At 37.0% G+C, this 25,224-nt stretch overlaps 1 protein-coding gene across 12 annotated transcripts in view; it reads left to right on the forward strand.

Annotated features, from left to right (window-relative positions):
- The window catches only part of DLG2 (discs large MAGUK scaffold protein 2), a 2,075,147-nt gene that overhangs the window by 1,660,190 nt on the left and 389,733 nt on the right, over positions 1 to 25,224 (forward strand). For all 12 annotated transcript variants that reach the window (XM_032356653.1, XM_032356654.1, XM_032356656.1 and 9 more), the window contains one exon: positions 22,309 to 22,377. In XM_032356653.1, the coding sequence (XP_032212544.1) occupies positions 22,309 to 22,377 (69 nt within the window). The remainder of the gene's footprint in view (positions 1 to 22,308; positions 22,378 to 25,224) is intronic.

The following is a 25,224-nucleotide window of genomic DNA, read 5'->3' on the forward strand; positions in this document are numbered from 1 at the left end:
TGGTGACTCCAGACAGGAGTATAAATTTCCCAAGGAAAGTCTGAGGAATGATGGATGTGCCTTGGCTGACAGTTTTTCCTGACCCAGAGCTGGCAGTAAGAGTCAACCATATATTCAAAAATTATTACATTTGGCACTCCTTTATCAAATGATTCAACTTGAATGTAACCTCATTCGTTGTATATAAAAAACACTCCCCTCGGTGCATAAATTCAACCATCTAACAATTGGCAAAGGGAGCTATGCTGTTTAATCCTCATCTATCAGAACAGAAATGCTCTCTCATGTACTTACGAGACTTGGTAAGGTTGTTTAAAATTTAGACTATATTATCCATATTGTACTATAATCATGTATCTTCTGACATATACAGAGAGATGAAATAAGTTGGTAGATGAATTAGCAAAATTGATAGGCTCTTGTTATTAGTCTCCAAATATTTCAGAGGTGTTAACATTAAGGAAAGACAAGATTATAAGAAGGTAGAAGTAATTGGAGAAAATTAGGTCAGACAAAATTGAAGTTGATTATTGGAAAAAATACTCTTGCCTGTGAAATTTATTTTTTAAAACTGTATCTTATGGAAAGTAGTAGTAAGGAAAAAAAATGAAAAGAGAACAAAACTGTCCTTCATTTCATTTGGTCAGTGTTAGTACAAGTTCCTGAACATTTTTAAAAGAAAAATTCACCATCATCAGTAGGCTTATAATGGATGACACAGAACACCATTACGACTTTATGAGTCTACATAAAACAAAATCATGGCTTACCATTTTAGGTACAAAATCTTAACTGAAGCCCTATAGCCTGACAAAACCATGCATATATAGCTTTCTTGAGAAGATAGATATTTATATTTTCATGAAAGTTAAAGATTTTTATATTTAAATACATGCAGTGTATATGTATACATGTGTTATGTAGAAATGTGTGTATACAAATATATTTATAAATGAATATAAATATATAAACATATATAATTTACAGTATGTGATTATAATTCCACGAGAGATTTCCAAATCTAAGCACAGATCTCCACTATTTCTTATAATTCCTAAAGAGCACTTAAACAACTGCAAATTCTGAAGGCAGTCATATTTCAACTACTGATTTTTCTCAAAGCCCTTTGTATACACAACATTCATAGTAGTTAAAAGCAGACTTTGAACCTTGAGAGACTGAAGGAGAATCTTACCTCTTATTATTTCCTGTCACTGGAGAGAAAACATTTACCTCTATGAGCCTGTTTCTTCTTCTACAGAATGGCAAAGCAGCCTTCAAGAGGATCAAATGAGATAACGTATGCAATTTAGCAAAGTGCCTTAGACTTAGAGAGTTCTAAATAAATAGTAGCAATTTTCATTACTATTTTGTTTTTTGACCTCCTATGTACTCCCACTGTGTGAAAGTAAGCTGAATGAGGAAGGGAATTTTTTTTTTTTTTTAATTGTATCTTGTGCTTTACCTCTAGGTCTTAGAGAGTACTCAGCACATACTAGGGCATGCAGTATATTTCTGAAAGAAATTAACAGGTGAACAATGTAATGAATAATTTGGCCTCTATATCCAAGATAACCTGGAGAAACAAGTTATTTCTCTTGCTCTCTCTAATGATAAATAGTATTTCATATTCAAGTAATTTTTTTTTAATATTTTTTTTAAAGATTTTATTTATTTATTTGTCAGAGAGAGAGCGAGCGAGAGCGAGCATAGGCAGATAGAGTGGAAGGCAGAGTCAGAGGGAGAAGCAGGCTCCCTGCGGAGGGCAAGGAGCCCGATGTGGGACTCGATCCCAGGACGCCAGGATCATGACCTGAGCCGAAGGCAGCTGCTTAACCAACTGAGCCACCCAGGCGTCCCTCAAGTAATTTTTAAAGGCTGATTTGGAGAGTAGAGACTCAAACAAATAGAAGTTTAATGCAACAATTAACATTTTAAGTGTAAGTGGTTTTTTTAATGGAAAACACAGTTCAGGTTCTGGTAGTTTCCCTTAAATATCACTTTATAATCAGAGGTATTTAAATAATTGAAAAACAAAAACATTATTCCTTAAGGACAGTTTATATCCTTCCCTTTAAATCTTTGCTTTGGTAGTTTTGTTTTTTCATTTGCTTCTTTGTCAGTCTCTTCCCATGGCATGAAGTTCCAAATACAATAGTGATAAATCATCTGTGGCCGAAGTACAAGGAATAAACTAAATGTCAGCAGCTAAAGTCACCACATACTGGTGGATGTCCCATCATACTGAACTTCATTTAGCCCTAGCAGCCTGTGGTTTATGAAGCCTCTAAGTAGATACCTTCTCTGATTTAAGTCAGAGAGGAAAGCATGACTAAACATGAACGTCATTGTCAGGTGGCCTCCCTTCTATATAAGCTAATGTTTCCTGCTTGTGTGGGACCTGATGAAAAATTTGGTAAATGTCTTAGAAATTTAGAGCTTAAAAAAATGCAACAAGTCCTTAATGACGCATCATTTAAAAAAAAAAAAATCTTGAGCTATACTTTTCAAGCTTTGTAGTTTGCCCTAATTTTTTTTTTCATAATTTCATGGGATCTCTTTTATATATCATAAAGTGTATGCATTTCAAATATACAATTCAATAAATTTTAATAATTTTACCCAGCCATGTAACCAATAGCATAAATCAGTTTTAGAATGTTTTCATGTTCCCAATAAGATCCCTCATGCCCATTTATAATTAGTTCCCATTCTCACCCCAGCCCAAGACAACTACTAATCTATTTTCTGTCTATAAATTTGCATTTTCTGATTAACTTTTGTATTTTTTAATATGTCTTAATCCATGAAAAGCTACCAGTAGTAATAATATTGTTTATAGAGTAAGATTTTTTCTCATTTTTTCTTTTTTAACCAAAGAAAATATAGCCATTCCATTATTTACAAAACTAACTTTAAAATGGCATTTGACTATAATCCTAGTGAACATCTCCATATGGGCAGATTAGGATTCTATGATTGTGTGAGCAGCTACATAGATGACTTCCAGCATTGTGTAAGCAGTGCTAACTGTGGACATCAGTAAACCCTGCCAAGCCTGATTGCTTAAATCCTATATTTCTGTAACTTTCATGACTGCCATTTCAACTCAGTGTTTCCAATAAGGCACCAGTGTCTTGGAACAGATTAGAATTCCTTTACTGTCATTTTCATATATTAAACTCCACTACATATTTTATTCCAAAGTTAAGTTTTACCACTGTGTTCTCTAAGTGGTAATAGATTTCTTCCTTATGTGCATTGTCCATATTCTTGAATTTGAGATGGTCTACTAAAAAGTACATTTTCAAGGGTGAAAAGTTGTCAGGGGTGGTCTATGTATAGAAAAATCCCAGGTTTATTTATTTGGTGTCATTAAATTCAACTTCAAAGGTTTTTGCTTGACATAATTGAGTATTTTTGCTTTAGGATCCCAGTGGAAATAGTGTAACAAGGATTCCAGTTGGCATGGAATGAGGAGGGTACGGTGGTTCATTCACCATGTTTCCTCCCTTTAGGGAGCTTATAGTTAGCTAGGAAAACAGCCATTTTTATTTTGTAAACAATTTTATTTATTTATCTGTACGAGAAGAATAATTTAGTAAACATGAAGTGGTAGATTAAGTGAATTGTGTTATGGGTTGTTGCCTGGCCCATGTATGGTGCACAGTAAATGTTGGTTGAATGAGTGTACTAATGAGTGAGGCTATGCCTTGATAAAAAATCAAAGGTATATGAAAGGAACTGGAGCATTTACAAACCAATGACATGCTCACAATAAGACATAAAATGAAATTGGGAAACACAATCATACCCAACAGGGTTTGACTGGATGATCCCTTTGAAATAAAGCCAACACATTGTTCTTAAGTATTTCAAACAACCAAGACAGGAATAGAAGAAGAAGAAGAAGAAGAAGAAGAAGGAGGAGGAGGAGGAGGAGGAGGAGGAGGAGGAGGAAGGAGGAAGGAGGAAGGAGGAAGGAGGAAGGAGGAAGGAGGAAGGAGGAAGGAGGAAGGAGGAAGGAGGAAGGAGGAAGGAGGAAGGAGGAAGGAGGAAGGAGAAGAAGAAGAAGAAGAAGAAGTCATCTAAGAAAGCAAGATACACAGCATTAGGTGGTTATTAAAATAGTGACATTTGATTTAAATCATGGCATTAAAGAATCCTGAATGAGTACATGAGTTTATTGTATCCAAACAGAGCTAGGCTGAGTGTCAGTTCATACACATGTACACACAGACAAGCTCACATACATACACATATATATTCCACATATATAGTACCCTCATTGATCCTTCTCATGGAAGCAATATGCTTAAGAGGAAAGGCTATCAATGAACACAATGATCAAAAATGGATAATTTCAGTGAGTGATAAATAGACGTGCTAAGAAAGATATAAAGTGGTGTAAGACAGGATGAGAGACGAGTGTCTTTTTGTTTATTTGTTTGTTTGACAGAGAGATCACAAGTAGGCAGAGAGGCAGGCAGAGAGAGAGAGAGAAGGAAGCAGGCTTCCTACTAAGCAGAGAGCCCGAAGTGGGGCTTGATCCTAGGACCCTGAGATCATGACCTAAGCTGAAGGCAGAGGCTTTAACCCACTGAGCCACCCAGGCGCCCAAGATGAATGTCTTTAGTTCCAAGTCCAGAGGAGACCTCTGGGAGGTTGCCTTCTAGTGGTAACCTGAATGAGAGAGAAGACCTGGGGCATAGCAAGAGGTTAATGCAGATGCCTTTAGAGAGGAACTAGTGAGGATATCTGAGCTAAGAAGAATGCCAGGATGGCTGGGTCTTGGGGAATGATGGACAGAGTGGCAAGCAATGATCCCTAAAAGGTATCTTATAGCCCTGGAGGTGACTGTGAATTTTATTTCAGTTGGAAGGGAAGTCTCTGGGAAGTTTTTATAAGCAGGGGAACCAGATGATCTGATTTCATGCTTTAGAACTGTCTCCTCACAGTTTGCTATGAAAAGTAGCTATTAGAAGTACAGGAGAAAAATCGGTTAGAAGGCTGTTGCAACACTCCAACAAGAGAAGGTAGTGTTTCCATTAGGCTGGCAACCCTGGGGAGGTGGGAGTCATTTTTGGTAGAAAAGAGCTTGTTAATGAATTGGTTATGGAGTATAATAGTTGCAAGTGAAGAATCAATGAAAATGCCTAGATTTTTGTACTGAACAACAGTGGAGAATGCTGCTATTTATTTAAAAACTGAGAGAAAATGAATTCGCATGTCAAATGAGTAGACCAGTGTCCTTTCTTGCAGATTATATTATAAATACTTGAAAATTGTTTTCTTCTATTGCTTTCTTTATTACATGAGGCGTAGTGCTTTTTTAATTTATTATTTTATTTTATTTTATTTTGTCAGTGTTCCAAGATTCATTGTTTATGCACCACACCCAGTGCTTTGCATCTTGTGGGTGCTAATGACTGTGTATTATCTGATAAGTTGATTGGGAAATTGAGGTATGAAGAATCCATGTCTGGGCCTTCCAGTATGTTGCACTATACTAAAACTTTTGGCTTCTTAAAAAGAGATTATTTTTAAAATGTTTTGCAAATGTTAAAAAATGTGAAGAAGAAAACTAGCCTACATTTAAAACTTTTCCTTTACAACTTTTCAAATCCTCTCACGTGGACCTTCAAGGAATTGTAACTTGCTGCAATTTAGTTACTAAGAGAGTCATTTTCGTTAATGAGGATAAATACTACATTTCCTTCATTTGGGAGTTTGTCATTAAGATTCAAAGACAAAGTATTTTAGAGTTTTGATACTTTATTTACATTGATATTTTACATTTGAATTTTCTTTACATTGGTTGTCCAATGGCTATGAATGCGACACAGTGTCAAGCTTTTCCTAGCCACAAAGACCAAAACAAAACAAAACAAAACAAAAAAATTGCTTCGTGTTGTGAAACTTATCCCCAAGGAAAACAAGAATTTGTTTAAACAGAGTTTGCTGCTGGCACCTGGTTTCACCTCACTGGACCAAATTAAAAGTCAACACTAAAGGACTTAGAAAGCACTGTACTTTTTTTGTTGGGTTTTAGGTCCAGATTTTTAGTTCTGGTAATGAGTAGCAGCTTAGCTGAGCTACCTTGAGCATCAAGGGAGGATACCAGAGAAGGAGGTGGGTCTTACCTTGGGAATATGAATAGTGTGAAGAAAGAAGGGAAATGAACAATTAGCAATTAGCCTTTTATTTTTACATTCCACTTGTTAATATATTGATGGTTAATATATTGATGGTGTAAACTTCTTTTACATTCCACTTGTTAATATAATGTGGTGGCCATTGTGGGGAAGCTTTGGTGTTCATTCTTGTCTTCTTTTTTTTTTTTATTTATTTTTTATTTTCAGCGTAACAGTATTCATTATCTTTGCACCACACCCAGTGCTCCATGCAATCCGTGCCCTCTATAATACCCACCACCTGCTACCCCGACCTCCCACCCTCCGCCCCTTCGAAACCCTCAGATTGTTTTTCAGAGTCCATAGTCTCTCATGGTTCACCTCCCCTTCCAATTTCCCCCAACTCCCTTCTCCTCGCTATCTCCCCATGTCCTCCATGCTATTTGTTATGCTCCACAAATAAGTGAAACCATATGATAATTGACTCTCTCTGCTTGACTTATTTCACTTAGCATAATCTCTTCCAGTCCTGTCCATGTTGCTACAAAAGTTGGGTATTCGTCCTTTCTGATGGAGGCATAATACTCCATACTTGTCTTCTTAAGACCAGCTTCCTCTTAAAGCTCTGGGCTGTCTCTGACCCTTCTCCAGCTGTTTGATATACCTGGGGATTACAGAGGGCTCTTTCTAAACTGCAAAAGTAACTATATTTTAATATTACTTAAATTTTCTCATGACCTCTTCTTTGCCTGCAGAATATAATCCAAACTCCAGGAACCAGTTTCCCTTGTTTCATATTTAAGCTTTGTAAGGTTTTTCTCACTATCAACCAAACTCTCCTTTTTAAAACTGTCTCCCTGCTCGCATTCTTAGCTGCCATTAGCTCATACTCTCTTGGTTTTCTCCTGCTTCTCAACTCACTTCTTCCTAGTCTTCTTTAGTTTTCTCTTTCTCTACATGTGTCACAATGTTGATTTTCTGCAGGTCTCCCAAACTTTCAGTCTTTTTTATCACAGTGTTTGTAGGAATATCCGTGGCTTCAAATGTACTTCAAATGTTGACTCCAAAATGTACTTCTTTATAATAGAACTGTCTACTAAGCTTGAACTCTAATGTCTACCTATCTTATGAAATGTCTCTACCTTGTTGGCACACAGGTTCCCCAAACTCACCACATACAACATTAAAATAATTATATTCCCCCCAGATCTGTTATTCCCATACTACTTTTTCAGTATGAAGTACCAGCATTGATCCAACAACCCCAACCTGATACATGAAAGCTGTCCTAGACTCCTCATTCACCCACCACACGCAACTGCTAAATCCTATACATCCCATTCCCTCGATGTTTCTTAGCTCTAGCCTTATTCTCTGTCCTTAGGCCCTTGGTTAGTTCAAATTTAGGTCACGAGTTTTAGACACCTTATGACCAAACGACACTGCCTCCCTGGAAAGTAATTTCCATTTACTATTCCCCATGCTTCACACTTTACAAAATTTATTTCACATATATTGCTCCATTTTCTCCCTAGAGCCATCTGTGAGAAGGCCCTATATATACATTATACTGATGACAGAAACATCAATAGGAGTGTTTGGGTTTTAAGATTGTTGAGAACCTAAGAAAAGGATAAATCCCTAACCCAAGACCATCAGCTCTGGAGCTCATGCTCCTTTCCCCATCATGTATTGTTTCCCACCAGTGCCCCATAAAGTAGATGGGGAGACCAGGAACAATTGTTTCCTCCTCAAGCTGAGGAAAAAAATCAAAACAAGGCAAGTAGAGGACTTATCTAAGGCCTTTGAGCTCTCCTTAGGAGCACAGTGGGAAAACCCACATTTCTGACTTCTAGGCTTCTGTTCTTTCTTCCATACAACTCTGCTTCCTAGATATTGTCAAAGAATAAAAAGAATGTGAAAAAATTTCCTGAAAAATATGTTTTGTGTATGAAATAAAGGGATACTCAGGGTCATATCAACTAATGCCTGAAATCCCAACAGGCATACGAAAATCTTCCCATTCCAGGTTCTCTAATTGTTGGTGCATTTTGTTGTCCTTGGCCGCATTTTATGTAAAATTCCACATTAAAATCTGCTTTCCTTTTTGAAGTTGCTATATTGGTGGAACTAGCTGAGACTTGATTTAAGTTCTTATAGGTCCAATTTTTTACTTTCCTTGTGAAGAATAGTCTGTGTGGAAAGGAGCTTTTGATACACATTCTTACATTACCTCCTGAGATGCAACTTGCATACTACAGTAGCTAACAAGAGTGATGTGCAGTCTACCCTCCAAAACCAAAATGAATAAAGGCAGCAATATGCCTGCTGTATTAAAATACTACCTTTTGCTTCTGATGTTTCAGGCTCTGAGACCAGGCCTATATGGGTTCAGTCCTGAGGGGAGAATACTAAGATCAGCATTTGAAGTATACCTTCAGAGTCTTAAACTACTTAACAGTGATGACCAGGAGTTTGAGACTGGCCAGTGTCTGGGCAAGTCGTATTTATTATTGAACTTCTGTCACAGAGAAGAACATGAAGAGGTCTCAGTGTCACAAGACAGAGAAAACCATGGGCTAGGAATTGGATCTGCATTCTGATCTCACCTTAACCATTCTGGTCATGCATTATAACCTCTCTAGGTCTCCCCTATAAGAAGACTGTGAGGTCTCCCATGATATTCTTTAAGGATAAGGAGAAAACTAAAATCTAGGTGATAATCCTATTAGGCATTCATAAGATAGAAATTCTCATCACCCACACATCTAATACTGGTTATTGGTTTGTTAGTTAAACGTTTGGACACACTGTCATCATTTGGAAGGAAAAAGAAAAGATACTTGAATGTTGTCATTATTTCACCTTAATTTTTTTTTAATTTTAGAGAGAGCATACATGATCACATGAGTGGGTTAGAGGTGGATGGAAGCCGCGGAGGGAGAGAGAGAGAATGGAGCCCAAGGCAGGGCTCAATTTCACAACCCCGAGATCATGAGCCAATATCAAGATCCTGTGGCTTAACCACCTGAGCCAGCTAGGTGCCCCTCAACTTAAATTTTAAACATATAACTATACAGTGGCACAATCAAATCAGTGGTTTAGTGGTATTTTTAAAAAGTAGTAGAATTTCTCCTAATACACTTCCTCTAATTTTTTTTGAGTTGCCGTGTTATTAATGACTTGATTAAAGCTGTTCACCATTAAGTAAAACCACATTTCAACATCTTTGAATATGGCATAAGAAATTTGGTGCCCTGAATTTGATCCACATTTTTTTCATATTTAGATGTTTACCCCAGAATGCATGCTTTCTTCACTGCCCATACTTTTAGTTTTCAACAGATCATCTTCATTAGTCCAGAGTTATATGGTATCTTTCTATAAATCCTCAGTACTCTTAATTTGTCTGATATCACTTATCAGATTTTTTAAAATATGAGGGTCAAGATTTTCTCTACTGTCGTCAACCTCTGGCCACACTTTTTATTATGTCATTTTCTAGCATCTAAATTGTCCATTAATTGCTTTAAAATGTTTGATATACCAAGTTGATTAGGAAGGCCAAAAATCTGGCGTCCATTTTTTATGAAGTTCTACTTCATTTTTCTTGCATAAAGCACAGACTTAATTCATTATCCATGCCTTTCAATTTAGATTTCTTTAAATTAGAGTCAAAATCAGAAGTTTGCTACATCATTTTATAATTATTTTCTGACTTTTATAATTGTCTGTCTCACACATTATTTGGCAGCAGTGTTTTGAACTACATATAATTATTATGTCTTTCTAGATTAGTAATTTTTTTATAAGTGACATGTCTTTTTAAATTTTTAAATTTTTTATTGAAGTATAGTTAACATAGAGTATATATTATTTTCAGGTATACAATATAATGATTCAACAATTCTACACATTTTTCGGTATTCATCAGATAAGTGTACACTTAAGCACCCATATCCCCGCCCCCACCCAACTACCTTCTGTTTGGCCATCACCAGTTCATTCTCTGTATTTAGGAGTCTACTTTTGTGATTTTTTGTGTGTGTGCTTATTCATTTTTGTGCTTTTCTGTGATTATTTATTTTTTTGTGCTCATTCATTTCTTTTGTTTCTTAAATTCCACATATGAATGAAATCATATGGTACTGTCTTCCTCTGATTTATTTCACTAAGCATTATATCCTCTAGTTCATCTGTATCTCTGCAAATTGCAAGTTCTCATTTTTAATGGCTGACTGTGTGTGTGTGTGTGTGTGTGTGTGTGTGTGTGTGTGTGTGGTGTGTGTACATCTACCCCGTGTTTATCCATTCATCTATCAATGGACACTTGGGTCATTTCCATATCGTAGCTGTTGTAAATAATGCTGCAATAAAATAGGGATGCATTTATCTTTTCAAATAAGTCTTTTCATTTTCTTTAGGTAAATACTCAGTAGTAGAATTAGTGAACCAAATGGTACTTCTATTTTTAATTTTTTAAGAACCTCCATACTGTTTTCTACCAGTTCATATTCCCACCAACAGTGCATGAGGGTTCCTTTTTCTCTGCATTTTTATGCCAACATTTGTCATTTCTTGTGTTTTTTTTTATTTTAACCATTCTGACAGGTGTACAGTAATACCTCATTATGGTTTTCATTTGCATTTCCCTGATGATTAATGACATTGAACATCTCTTTATGTGTCTGTTGGCCATCTGTATTTCTTCTTGGAAAAGAAGACCTGACCATTTTTAATTGAATTATTTGTTTTTTATGTGTTGAGTTGTATAAGTTCTTTATATCTTTTGGATATTAACCCTTATGAGATTTATCATTTGCAGATCTTTTCTCTCATTTACTAGATTGCCTTCATTGCTTCATTTCCTTTGCTGTGCAAAAGGTTTGATGTTTTGAACTGCTTATCATTAGTAAGTCTTTCTAGATCAGTAAACTTATTGTTGATAGAAACAATTCTTTTTACACACTCACATTTAATAAGTGTGTATATTTAAATTACATGAGTATAAAATGAGTATAATAAGAATAAACAGATTTGAGAACAGTTACAACTGAATCTTAGTAAACATACAAGTCATATGGAAAGAATGAGAATATATGGGCCATGAGCATTCCAGTTGCAATGAACATTGGTCAGCTTGTCACTGAGGATGAAGAGGACTCGCTAATCTATAAAAAGATGTTGATTAAGTGAGCTCAGTAGTTGGCACACCTGGGTGGCTCATTCAGTTGAGTGTCTACCTTTGGCTTAGGTCATGATCTTAGGGTTCTGGGATCGAGTCCTGCCTTGGGCTCCTTGCTCAGCAGGGACCCTGCTTCTCCCTCTTCCTGCTCTTCCCCCTGCTTATGCTCTCTCTCTCTCTCTCTGACAAATAAATAAAATAAAATAAAATAAAATATAGAGAGAGCTCAGTAGTAAAACTTGTGGACTGAACAGTTAAACTGGAGGAGGACCAGTGATGATTTGCTAAGAATGCATGGTCCTTGTCTCTTATTAAAATTAATAATTTGCATGAAAATGTAAAAGACATTTTATCATATTTGGAGATGATAAAAAACTACATGAAAAAGTGAAGTTCTGTAATGGCTAGCACAAAACTACATGAAAAAGTGAAGTTCTGTTATGGCTAGCACATCTTATATACTCAATACATATTTATTCAGTTGAATTGATGACCTAATGTTAGCTCAGCTATAAAACTAGATCAAAATTAATACCACTAAATTTGATGATGGTGGATATTAATTAACTATCTTGAGTTTCCGAAGCCCCATGTACAAGTACACGATAAAATAGATTTCAAATCATTTGATGTCAAAAATATATGAGATGTTAGCTTAACCTTAAATTTAACGACATAGTTAAGCAAACTTTAAAATTCCATGTTATCCTGGGCTCCTCTGGAAGGAGTATGGAATACAGGTGGAAGAAAGTCAGCATCTCCTGGCACTCAGCCCTGGTTTGAACATATCTGGATCTCTGAATCCATTTCTGGGTTCTATAATTCAAGTAAAAATCAGAAGAAAAATGGGGTGCCTGGCTGGCTCAGTCTGTAGAGTGTATGACTCTTGATCTCAAGGTTGTGGGTTTGAGCCCCACATTGAGTGTTGAGATTACTTAAAAATAAAATCTTAAAAAAAAAAAAAAAAAAAAGAGTGCCTGGGTGGCTCAGCCAGTTAAGCATCTGACTCTTGATTTCAGCTCAGGTCATGATCTAAAGTTCATGAGATGGAGTCCTGCATCAACCTATGTCACCTATGCCAGGCTGTGTGCTCAGCGGGGAGTCCACTTTTCTCTTTCTCTCTCTCTCTTTTTTTTCCCTTCTTCCCCCTCTCTCCCTCTCACTTTGCCACTCCCCCTGCTCATACTCTTTTTCTCTCTCTCTTAAATAAATAAATAAACCTTTGAAAAAGTAAAAATATGTATGCTTGTGTGGCTCAGTTGTTAAGCATCTAGCTGAAGGCAGATGCTTCAGCTCAGGTCATGATATCAGGGTCCTGGGATGGAGTCCCACTTCAGGTTCCCTGCTTAGGAGCCTGCTTTTCCCTCTGCCTACCATTCCACTGGTTTATAGTCTCTCTCTCTCTCTGACAAATAAATAAATATAAAATCTTTAATTAATTAATTAATTAAGATTGAATTAATTTATTTATTTTCAGAAAAACAGTATTCATTAATTTTTTCACCACACCCAGTGTTCCATGCAGTTCGTGCAATACCCACCACCTTGTACCCCAACCTCCCACCCCCCTGCCACTTCAAACCCCTCAGATTGTTTTTCAGAGTCCATAGTCTCTCATGATTCACCTCCCCTTCCAATTTACCCCAACTCCCTTCTCCTCTCTAACACCCATTGTCCTCCATATTTGTTATGCTCCACAAATAAGTGAAACCATATGATAATTGACTCTCTGCTTGACTTATTTCACTCAGCATAATCTCTTCCAGTCCCATCCATGTTGCTACAAAAGTTGGGTATTCATCCTTTCTGATGGAGGCATAATACTCCATAGTGTATATGGACCACATCTTCCTTATCCATTCGTCCTTTGAAGGGCATCTTGGTTCTTTCCATAGTTCGGTGACCGTGGCCATTGCTGCTATAAACATTGGGGTACAGATGGCCCTTCTTTTCATGACATTTGTATCTTTGGGATAAATACCCAGGAGTGCAATGGCAGGGTCATAGGGAAGTTCTATTTTTAATTTCTTGAGGAATCTCCACACTGTTCTCCAAAGAGGCTGCACCAACTTGCATTCCCACCAACAGTGTAAGAGGGTTCCCTTTTCTCCACATCCTCGCCAACACATGTTGTTTCCTGTTTTGTTAATTTTGGCCATTCTAACTGGTGTAAGGTGATATCTTAATGTGGTTTTAATTTGAATCTCCCTGACAGCTAGTGATGATGAACATTTTTTCATGTGTCTGATAGCCATTTGTATGTATTGATTGGAGAAGTGTCTGTTCATATCTTCTGCCCATTTTTTGATATGTTTGCCTGTTTCATGTGTGTTGAGTTTGAGGAGTTCATTATAGATCCTGGATATCAACCTTTTGTCTGTATTGTCATTTGCAAATATCTTCTCCCATTCTGTGGATTGCCTCTTTGTTTTTTTGACTGTTTCCTTTGCTGTGCAGAAGCTTTTGATTCTGATGAAGTCCCAAAAGTTTATCTTCGTTTTTGTTTCCTTTGCCTTTGGAGACATATCTTGAAAGAAGTTGCTGTGGCTGATATCGAAGAGATTACTGCCTATGTTCTTCTCTAGGATTCTGATGGATTCCTGTCTCACATTGAGGTCTTTTATCCATTTTGAGTTTATCTTTGTGTACGGTGTAAGAGAATGGTCAAGTTTCATTCTTCTACTTATAGCTCTCCAGTTTTTTCCCAGCACCATTTATTGAAGAGACTGTCTTTCTTTCACTGTATATTTTTTCCTGTTTTGTCGAAGATTAATTGACCATAGAGTTGAGGGTCCATATCTGGGCTCTCTACTCTGTTCCACTGATCTATGTGTCTGTTTTTATGCCAGTACCATGCTGTCTTTGTAATAAAGCTTGAAATCAGGTAATGTGATGCCCCCAGTTTTATTTTTGTTTTTCAACATTTCCTTAGCGATTCGGGGTCTCTTCTGATTCCATACAAATTTTTGGATTATTTGCTCCAGCTCTTTGAAGAATACTGGTGGAATTTTGATCGGAATGGCATTAAAAGTATAGATTGCTCTAGGCAGCATAGACATTTTAACAATGTTTATTCTTCTGATCCAAGACCATGGAATGGTCTTCCATCTTTTTGTGTCTTCTTCAATTTCTTTCATGAGTGTTCTGTAGTTCCTCAAGTACAGATCCTTTACCTCTTTTGTTAGGTTTATTCCCAGGTATCTTATGGTTCTTGGTGCCATAGTAAATGGAATCAATCCTCTAATTTCCCTTTCTGTATTTTCATTGTTAGTGTATAAGAAAGCCACTGATTTCTGCACATTGACTTTGTATCCTGCCACGTTCCTGAATTGCTGTATGAGTTCTAGTAGTTTGGGGGTGGAGTCTTTTGGGTTTTCCATATAAAGAATCATGTCATCTGCGAATAGAGAGAGTTTGACTTCTTCATTGCCAATTTGGATACCTTTTATTTCTCTTTGTTGTCTGATTGCTGTTGCTAGGACTTCTAATACTATGTTGAACAAGAGTGGTGAAAGTGGGCATCCTTGTCTTGTTCCTGATCTCAACGGGAAGGCTGTAAGCTTTTTCCCATTGAGGATGATATTTGCTGTGGGTCTTTCATAGATAGATTTGATGAGGTTCAGGAATGTTACCTCTATCCCTATACTTTGAAGCGTTTTAATCAGGAATGGATGCTGGATTTTGTCAAATGCTTTTTCTGCATCAATTGAGAGGATCATGTGGTTCTTCTCTCTTTTCATATTAATTTGTTGTATCACATTGATTGATTTGTGAATGTTGAACCATCCTTGTAGCCCAGGGATGAATCCTACCTGATCATGGTGGATAATCTTTTTAATGTGCTGTTGGATCCTGTTGGCTAGGATCTTGTTGAGAATCTTAGCATCCATATTCATCAGTGATATTGGTCTGAAATTCTCCTTTTTGGTAGGGTCTTTGCCTGGTTTGGGAATCAGGGTAATGCTGGCTTCATAGAACGAGTCCAGAAGTTTTCCTTCTGCTTCAATTTTTTGAAACAGCTTCAGGAGAATAGGTGTTATTTCTTCTTTGAAAGTTTGGTAGAATTCCCCAGGGAATCCGTCAGGTCCTGGGCTCTTGTTTTTTTGGAGGTTTTTGATCACTGTAATTAATTAATTTTTAAAAAGAAAAATGTTAGAGTATAGAAAAAAGATAGCTAGGAATCTTAATACCATCTAATAAAGAGTCAGAAGCCTTAAGAATGTTTATTAGAAAGAACAGAAATTGCAAGAATATCTGTCCTTCCATGACTACTGTGGCTATATCAGTATTGCACCAAGAGAAAGAACTTTTCAATAGGTATAGCTGTTCCACTGTAGATCATATTTCCCACATGTATAATAGGTACATTAAGCTAAGCTTGTGTAAAATGAAACTCGGTTACATTCCTAGTGTCATTGTCCAAGTTTAGGCATTTATTAACTTTCTTACTCATGATGATTTCCACTGGTCTCCCCACTTGTAGATTCACTCCTCTTCCTTCCACTTTTCAGCATATTTTTAGGTTTACCCTTCTGAATCATAGATAGCACCATATTGATCCCCAACTTTAGAGAGTTCATGATTGCCATCCAAAAAAGACCAGACCCCCTTGACCCACCCCAAGTCAGTCTCCTGATCTCATCCCTGCCTAGTCTGCTCTGGCCAGGCAAAACCCTCAAGGTTTTCAGAACACATGTACTTTCAATCCTCCATGATTTTGATCATACTCTTCTAGCTTCTCAGAAAGTCATCTTTCCCTTCCACACCATTAAAAAAAAAAAATATATATATATATATATACACATATATACACATATATACACAGGGGAGCCTGGGTGGCTCAGTGGGTTAAAGCCTCTGCCTTTGGCTCAGGTCATGATCCGAGGGTCCTGGGATTGAGCCCCGCATCAGGATCTCTGCTCAGCAGAGAGCGTGCTTCCCTCCCTCTCTCTCTGCCTTCCTCTCTGCCTACTTACGATCTCTGTCAAATAAATAAATAAAATCTTAAAATATATATATATATCTTATATATATGCTTATATATATAATATATATATCCTTCCAGATCCAGCTTAGATGGTCTACCAAATATACCTAGAGATTGATATTGAATAATGTTATCTATATGAAAAGATCCCATGTGGTTTATGTGATTTTACTGATTCTATTATCAAATATTTATTGAGTACTACACCATTAAGGAATCAAAGAGTCATCCCAAGCACCTAACATGATCCCTGGTACATAGTAAATTCCCAGTGAACATTTGTTAGATGTGACCTGGAGATGTAAATAATTATATGAGACAATTCGTGTTAAATATCAGTAAAGCAATAGGAGAGATACCCAGCTTCATGTGGGAAGGTAATAGTTTTGGCTATGTTGCATTTGAGGTACTGGTTGGATACCCAAGAAGATATACACTCTTCTTTTTAAGAATGGCAAATTAATGCATGTGTACAAAGACAGGGGAAGTAGAAAAAGAGAAGAAATAAATAATAAGAGAGATCAGATAAATGATAGATAAAGGTGTTCAAGAGAACATGAAGAGTTATAAATGACAAGGAGAGATGAAAGTTATTCAGAAATGTGGGTAAAAAATGAAACAGAATAATGAAAACATACCAGGAGGTATTTTACATGGATGGGACTTTACACGGCACATTAAATTTCATTGTTATCACCTTGTTATTAAAAGACCCAAAAATCTTTTTGTGTTCTCCATAAAATGACATAGTTTTAACACTACAACATTTTGTAAAGACCAGTTATCCTGTCTCTTACTGCTTTAGAGTTGGAGAAAATTAAGAAGTCATTTATCATCACCATGTAGGTCCTTTGTGTTGCATGTGTAATAAAACAGTTTCAAATCAGATGCTCAACAAAATTTTAATTTCACACAGCAATAGAATTGCATCTTTCAGCACCATTCAGATGTCATTTTCTTAGGCAATAACCAGAGTCTTTTACTTGGAAAATCAGAGAGTTCCTGGAAAAGTGATTCTCCTGTTCTCTAGTTCAGTTTTAGTCAATGACAGCATGATTTTTAGAAAGGGAATAGGGCTATTACCTCTCTCTAAACCTGAAAAGGTCGTGGTAAAATTTACCTCTACAGTTGCCTGATTTGCCACTTCAGCCAAGCTGCCTAAGTACAGAGAGGTGCCACAGGATTTCTACCACATGATGGGACTTCGTCCCCAGTGTCATTGCTGTGACATTCTGCTGAGCCTTCTCATCCCACTCACTCACCATTCACTGTCACTCACATGCTCATAGATGTCCAGGGCTCATTAATAAGGTGGTGTGGATAGGAGAGAGAAGGCCCTCTTTTAAATTACCTTCATTAAAAAAAAAAAAAATGATCTTCAAAAGCCACTGACATGCAAGTTGGACAGATATGGTGACTATAATGGATGCTGCTTTATGCAAAACAAAACTGTCAGATTCAGCATTTCCTAACAAAATGTTTGGGATCCTGTATCTGAACTCATCACAGAGCTTTGCTTTCACTTTTCTGTAAGGCAACATGATTTGTCTTGGAGGAACAAGGACTTTAGAGCCAGCAAACATGGGTCCTACTCTTGCTACCTACTAGCGGTGAGACCTTGGTCTTTAATTTCTTTCAAAAATGGGCATAATGGTTCGCTCTCGATGTTGTCACAAAGTTTGAAAGAGACGGGGCATGGGGCCTTGCAGATAGATGGAACTCAGACCATGGTTTTCATGCTTCAAAAAGGCATTTATGAAGCATGTTCTGTGGGCCAGCCCTGAGCTGAGAATGTGCAAATGAATAAACCGCACTCCTTGCTCTGAAAACAGGAATCACTTAGTGGGAAAAAAACAACAATAACAACAATAGGCATGTAAATGAACGGTGGTGATTCTCAGTCTTGGGTGCTATTTTGGATGTGTGGAAGACATGGGATGGTGCACAGAGCAGCATGTCAACAGCGTTGGAGTGGTGGAGGGCACATCCTAGAATGCTTTACAGATAGATTCAATTTTGTCTTAGAAAAATGATAGGAGGAGAATGATGGCCATTTTTGATAAGATTTTTTTTTTTAAGACGAGAATATTCTGAGCACTTGGCTCTGCAATGTTAAAAGCTTGACGTTTTAGCTGAGCCTCCTCCCATGCTGCTTCTTCCCACAGTTCTCAGAATTCCATCTGATTGGTCTGTGCCTGAGGAGCTGAAAGGGCCAGGCAGTAGTTACCTATAATCTGTTCGTCGTGGTGGAACTAGCCGCACACTGTCTATGCAGTCAATAATATGGAATACATGGACCTGCTCGGTTCCGGGGGGAGATGTTTGGTGTTCTTAAAAAATGCAAGTTATTATCACCATCTGGTAGCTCCTAATACCCACTGCAAGTGTCCCCCCTTCAAGTCCTGCTTACACATTGCTATCAGGGAAGAACAAAAAGTCCCTTGTGTCTGTAGGTCTTGACTATCCAGTAATTCGCTGTATTTGTCTTAATAAAGTAAGAGGGTCATTAGATGTTGTAAAAGGCTCTGTTTCTTCAAAATTTACACACCAGGAGAAACTGGCTGACTTTGCACGTGTAATATACGAGGAGTCAAATTCTGTGAGCACTTCACGGTATCTCCCACATTTAAGTGTCACTAAAACCTTAAGAGGGGCAGATGTTGCAGATAGATGGAACTCAGCCCATGGTTTTCATCCTTCAAAAAGGCATTTATGAAGCATGTTCTGTGGCTCAGCCCCGAGCTGAGAATGTGCAAATGAGCTGAGAATGTGACATTACTGGAATAATGTCGAGTAGAATAATAATTAGTTTAAGGTAGTGATAAGTAAAGAGAGATTGCTGAATATTTCTTTGTTTTAATTGTATGGGCTAGGCTAGAGGTGAGGAGGCCATCAGGAATTCCAGCTACTCATTTGTCTTGGTTAGCAGGCATCATTGATCTTTTCCCAAAAGGGACTGTTAGTACTTTTTAAACCAGTGCCATATAGATGGTAACAGAAAGGATTAAACAGTTTAAACAAAAAATACAATTAGCAAGTAAGCATATAGAAAAAAATGGTCACTTTCACTAATGAGGAAATACTTATAAATTGGAAGTATCATTTTGTACCTAGTATCAATTTTTTAAATTATACTGTTAGTGTCCGTAAGATTATGGTGAAATTGGTGTATGTATGTGTGTGTGTGTGTATATATATATATATATATATATATATATATATGTACATATATATATTTAAAAATATATTACATGGAATATATATATATAGTAGAGGCAATAAAATGATACAAAGCTTTTAAAAAGTAATTAATAACATAAACAAAGAGCCTGGTGAATGTTTCCATTTGGGGGACATAGTCAAAGGAGATTGTCAAATAAGAAAAAGTAATTGATAGCAATATGTTCATGCAGCATGTTTATAATATTAAAACAGTAGTATTAACCCAAATATCTAACCACAAAGAATAGTTAAATAAAATAGATCTCAGAGGAAGTAACATTATATAACACCAAAATAATAATTATGGAGACCCTATAAAAACACTTAAATTATAATGAGCAAATGTGGGATATAAAGCTGTATATGGTCTGTGTGTGTATAAAACTGTATGAAGCACATGTGGACATAGAGTCGATAGCATAGCATGGAAAGTACACACATTGGCAACCAGGTAGGCTTTAGTTTGAGTTCTAGGTCCATATTTGCAAGCTGTTGATTTCTAGTAAGTCGTTTAGGTTTTGTGTGTTTTGTATTTTTTATATATAAAATGTGGCTACTCGAACATGCCTACAGGACAGCTGCAATAATTATAATTAGATAATTCTGAGACATCTGAGACAAGGTAATGGGATTATATGTGATCTTTTTTAACTTTCTCTTATTTTGATTTTCATTATTTTATAATATTTTTACAATAGAAAATACATTTTAATTTGATATTGATCACCAAATTTATATTGTACTCACAAATACACATCTTGCAGCATTGACTAGATAAATAAAAGAAATGATCTGAGTAATTCTTATTCAGTGCTAAATATGTTAAAATACGCATTCTGCTAAATCATATTAGTTTATTAACAAACAATGTAGCTTTTACCATGTTAACACTGTTTTAAACATTATATTCACTGAATCCTTATAACAATCCCAGGAAGAAAGTACTGTTACTATCCTGATCTCACAGGTAAGAAACTGATCCTCACTTGACTGAGGTCACATTAGTCCGTGTGGTGGAGCTGGGATTTTAACTTGGGCATCTGGCTACATGGTCCAGCTCCTGAACGCTACGCTGCTTTCTGACTGTCAATCAAACCATGTTTAGGGAACATATATAGTGCTCGCCCCTATAAAGGATGCCAGGAAACACAGGGCATCATCCTTAACTTGAACAACGTTTTCTGTTTTTAGCTACGGTGCCCAAATTCTGCTCCCTCAACCTCAGATAAATGTCATCCATGTCACAACTAAATGCAATTAAGAGAGATACCACTTCTCATCCATAATGACTGGAGTTCTGGATGAAAATCTGGAGCCTACTTCTTGACTCTGTGTGTCGTTGTTTTCCAAAGTATGTGCTGAGAAATTGTGGAGTTGTGTGAAGTTGTCTAATGTTCTACAAACATCTGACTCAGGTTTCTGTTTATTCATATATTTGTATATATACAGCTTCATAGCCTATATATACATATATATGTATATGTGTGTGTGTGTGTATGTAACTAATATTACAACTAAGATACTAAATACTACAATCTAAAATTACACACTGAAATTAATAAAATTTTATTTTAGTAATAAAATTACATACATTTTATGATACATTTGAACACATAGGAAATCCACAAAATATTACTTTTTGGGGTTAGATTGTCCTTGTATATATCTATTGAAACTTTATCTCTAATTGAAGAGTATTCTGAGATTGCAAAACACATTCTTACAAATCTGAAAAATTGTCACCACTTGAGAGACGATATAACACGATGGTTAAGAGTAGTGGCTCTAGAATCAGTCTAAGATTCTAGTCTGAGAATCTAGTCTCAAGGACAAGTATTTACCACATGACTCAGGACAAGTCTCTAAACCTCTCCATACCTTAGTTTCTTCACCTATTAATGGGACAGTGTGTACCTCATAGGGTTGAGAGAAGTAAACAAATAAATTTAGACAAGGGATTCAGGCTACATGAGAGCTCAATGAATGATAAACATTATAATTTTTATTGCAACTGGTTTTCTATAAAATCAGTCTTATTACCATGCAACCAAAACAAAATATGGATATCACTAAATACTAAGATTGGCAGGACACCTGGGTGGCTCAGTCAGTTAAGTGTCTGCTTCCGGCTCAGGTCATGATCCCAAGGTCCTGGGATCGCGCCCTGCATCGGTTTCCCTGCTCAGCAGGGAGTCTGCTTCTCCCTCTGCCCCTCCCACTCTCTCTCTGTGTCAAATAAATAAATAAATAAATAATAAAGCCTTAAAAAAAAATTCTAAGATTGGCATGCAACCAGAGGTCTCATTTTTTTGAGTTTTTGTGTTCACCCAACAGCTGATTTGTTATTAATTTTACAAGTAAGTGTTGCAAGTGTGAACTAATATGAAAACTTATACTAATTAAATACTTCTCCAGTTTTCAAATCCACTGTTTTAAAAAGTGTTATAAAAATATTCTTATCTAAAAAGTAATACACTGCATCATAATGAAATTATGAAAATTACCTCTTCCAAATACTTTTGTTTCTTTTCATGTCCTTCTGTCATTTCAAGGTTACTTTTGAATAATACATGCCAAAATCAAGTTATAAGGAAATATTAACCCCTTATCTGGTATAGTACCAGATTTTGGTGGATGATTCTACTTGTTATCAAAGAACATTTAATCTCTACTGTATTTCTTTCAAGATTGGTTCTTTTCTTGACAATAGGACTGATTAGAATGTGCAAAGACATTTTAAATAAAAGATCTGTGTTTGTTTTTTCTTTCTTTTGTTGCAGTCATTCTCAACACAGCACTGCAACCCGCCAGCCTTCAGTGACTCTCCAGCGGGCCATCTCCCTGGAAGGGTAAGATAAGAATAATATGGAACCTTCTCTTAAACTAAACTGCAGCCTCATCTCTAGGGCATAAGGAAGTTCTCTGCCTTCCTTCCTTTCCTTCTTTCCTTTCGTCGTTCCTTCTGTTGGCAAATATCTATCAAGCTTATGTTATATGCCAAGCACTGTGCTAGGCACTGCATTTAAGAAGTCAAATAAGATCTCTTCTTTCCCTTACGAGGGCTCATTGCCTACTGGGAATGGCAGAAATACAGACACATATTTGCATCCAGCATAAGCATCACAAAGGAGATGCATGTAAGGAATTAATGGAAGATCCAGGAAGGCCATCTAGCTGAGAATGGGCATCAAAGAAGGAGGGGAAGCAGGTCAGGATGGTTTCAGAGAAGGCATAACTGTCAAGCTGAGAACTGAACCCCCTGTGGGTATTTGCCTGACAGACACTGGAAGGAAGGGTTTTCTGAGCAGAAGAAAGGGCGCGTGCAAAAACACGAACACATGAGCAAGCATGAGGTGGCATAAGGCCTTTCGGTGATTCAGAGATTGGTCTAGGGTGTGTGAAGCAGTGAGGCAGGAGAGAAGAATGGAGATATTGGGGGTTCCTGGGTGGCTCGGTAAGTCAAATGTCCAATTCTTAATTTCAGTTCAGTTCAGGTCTCTGGGTTTATGAGATCCAGTCCTGGGTCAGGCTCTGTGCTCAGCGAGGAGTCTTTTGGAGAGTATCTCTCTCCCTCTCTCCTGACACTACCCCTGCTCACACAGTCTCTCGTACTCTCTCTCTCTAAAATAAATGAATAAATTTTTAAAAAGAAAAAGAAAAAAGAGAATGGAGTTGTTGGCTGGACGGGCTTACATTTTAGAGGACTTAGTATTTTGTATTTCTGAATTCCCCAATCAGATAAAAGCTGGAGGGGCTGGGGGAAAGGAGTTAGTATTTCCCTCCACTTGTTTTATAATTATAGCTGGTTTAATTGAGAACATTTAGTTGATTAATGTATAAAAATTAAATCATGTTACTTCTCCAGTATCTGTTACCAATTTCGTTTCAACCCTATTTCTCAATGACGCGTAGGCGTCCTTAATGGCATTTCAATTCAAATCTCTAACTTTATTATTTATTAGTCCTTTCTATTTTAAAATATTATGTTTTATTCAGACCTCTGTCCCTCCTTCTAACATAATTAGGACTTGGGTTCCACCAGAGCATTCTGGAGTCGACAGGGGTGTGGGCCACTCTGTCTCTCATACCATCCCTCTAGATGTTTCTTTCTCTTAGATTTCTCCTCTGGTAGTACTGGGGCAAAAAAAAAAGGAAACAAGAAGTGGTATTTCCTCCCCATTCTACTGAGGCTGTTCCCTTTCTCTTGGTTATCTCTGGTGATGTAGCCCGAATGAGTGAATAACCAAACATGCACCAATGTCGAGAGACTCCCACAGCTTCTTCAGCTGAGTGATCCCCTGGGAGACCAAGCTATCGTTTCCACAGAACCCCTAGCAATAGCACACTGTGCCTTCCCACACTCACCACTGCTTGAACCATAGTCCTCCCTCCCATGCCTGGAGTCCCCATTTCTCATCTGTCCTCAGCAGTTTCAAACCTGAGACTTGCAGGCCGAGTGGCAGCCATCTTTGCTTCCCCTCAGGTGGAGCTTCCCAAGGACAGTCCTTACCTCTTTTGCCCCTGGTTGACCTTCTCATCTTCTCTCCCCATGGTTCTTTTCCATCCTGGGGAGGAATAGGGCAAAGCAGAAAACTCCATTGCTAGATGGATATCCACTTGGAAGAGATGTTAGTCTTTACTTCATGGAAGAGCATAAATATTATATTATAAATACTTTTCATGGAGTGCCCTTTCTTGCCCTCAGCTAAGGAAACTCCTTGCATGTCCCCAAACCCATAGGAAAGTGAGCAAAAGGAATGTGGCCTCTCCATGGGCACTACACTCCCCACAAAAGGACACCTCCTTCCCCTGGTAGTCCCCCTCTTCTGTTTGTAATGGTAAAGAACATCAGACCACTTTAGCTCCTCTAGTAAACAAATAAAATCAAAGAGGTGGGAGTAGTAGGCTAAATATGAATTCAGCTCTGGAGAATTAAGTAACTTTTTTCTCAACAGGACAGTATCTTCATTGTTAACGTTTGGTCTAGTCCGTAAAACAACAAAGGCATAGGAAGCTCCCAGTAGATACGTCACAGCATTTGATTCTGTGGTAGTATTTAAGGTAGTCTAGAATCTGGGTCATAGCCAGACTCCCTGAGTTTAAATCAGGACTCAGGAACTTACTAGCTGTGTGACAGCAAGTTGCTTGGGGTTTTTTTGTATGTTTTTTGTTTGTTTGTTTGTTTGTTTGTTTTTATATGCCTCAATTTCCTCATCTGTAAAATGTACATACTTAGTATTTTCTTACAGAGTTTTTCTCAAAAATGAAAGTTATATATATTATTTTTTATAATAGTACTGGCATTATATGTGTGTTTTGCTGTAGCATAGTATAACATTCATTGGTGGTATTGTTATACATAACATACTTAATTTATCAGGCAAGAGAATTTTGCATTTATATTAAATAAGGATTCATTAAAATAGTCAGAGATCCTTGTCTTCACTGTACTTTGGAGAGACATATTCCTGTAGCACAGGTAATAATCACTTGTGGAAGCAATCCAAATCATTGAGTTTGCTTCATTGCTTCATTTATTTATATATATATGTAAATATATATTTATATATATAAACAAATGTATTTTAATTACCAAGATTATACTTAAATGCTCATTAAACACATTAAATAATAGTGTAAGCCTTTTCTACATAACGGCTTATCCTCAGCTCTGAAGGGAAGAATACAGGACCAGA

The sequence above is a fragment of the Mustela erminea genome, chromosome 9 (genome assembly GCF_009829155.1).
Source record: "Mustela erminea isolate mMusErm1 chromosome 9, mMusErm1.Pri, whole genome shotgun sequence".
NCBI classification, from domain to species: Eukaryota; Metazoa; Chordata; class Mammalia; order Carnivora; family Mustelidae; genus Mustela; species Mustela erminea.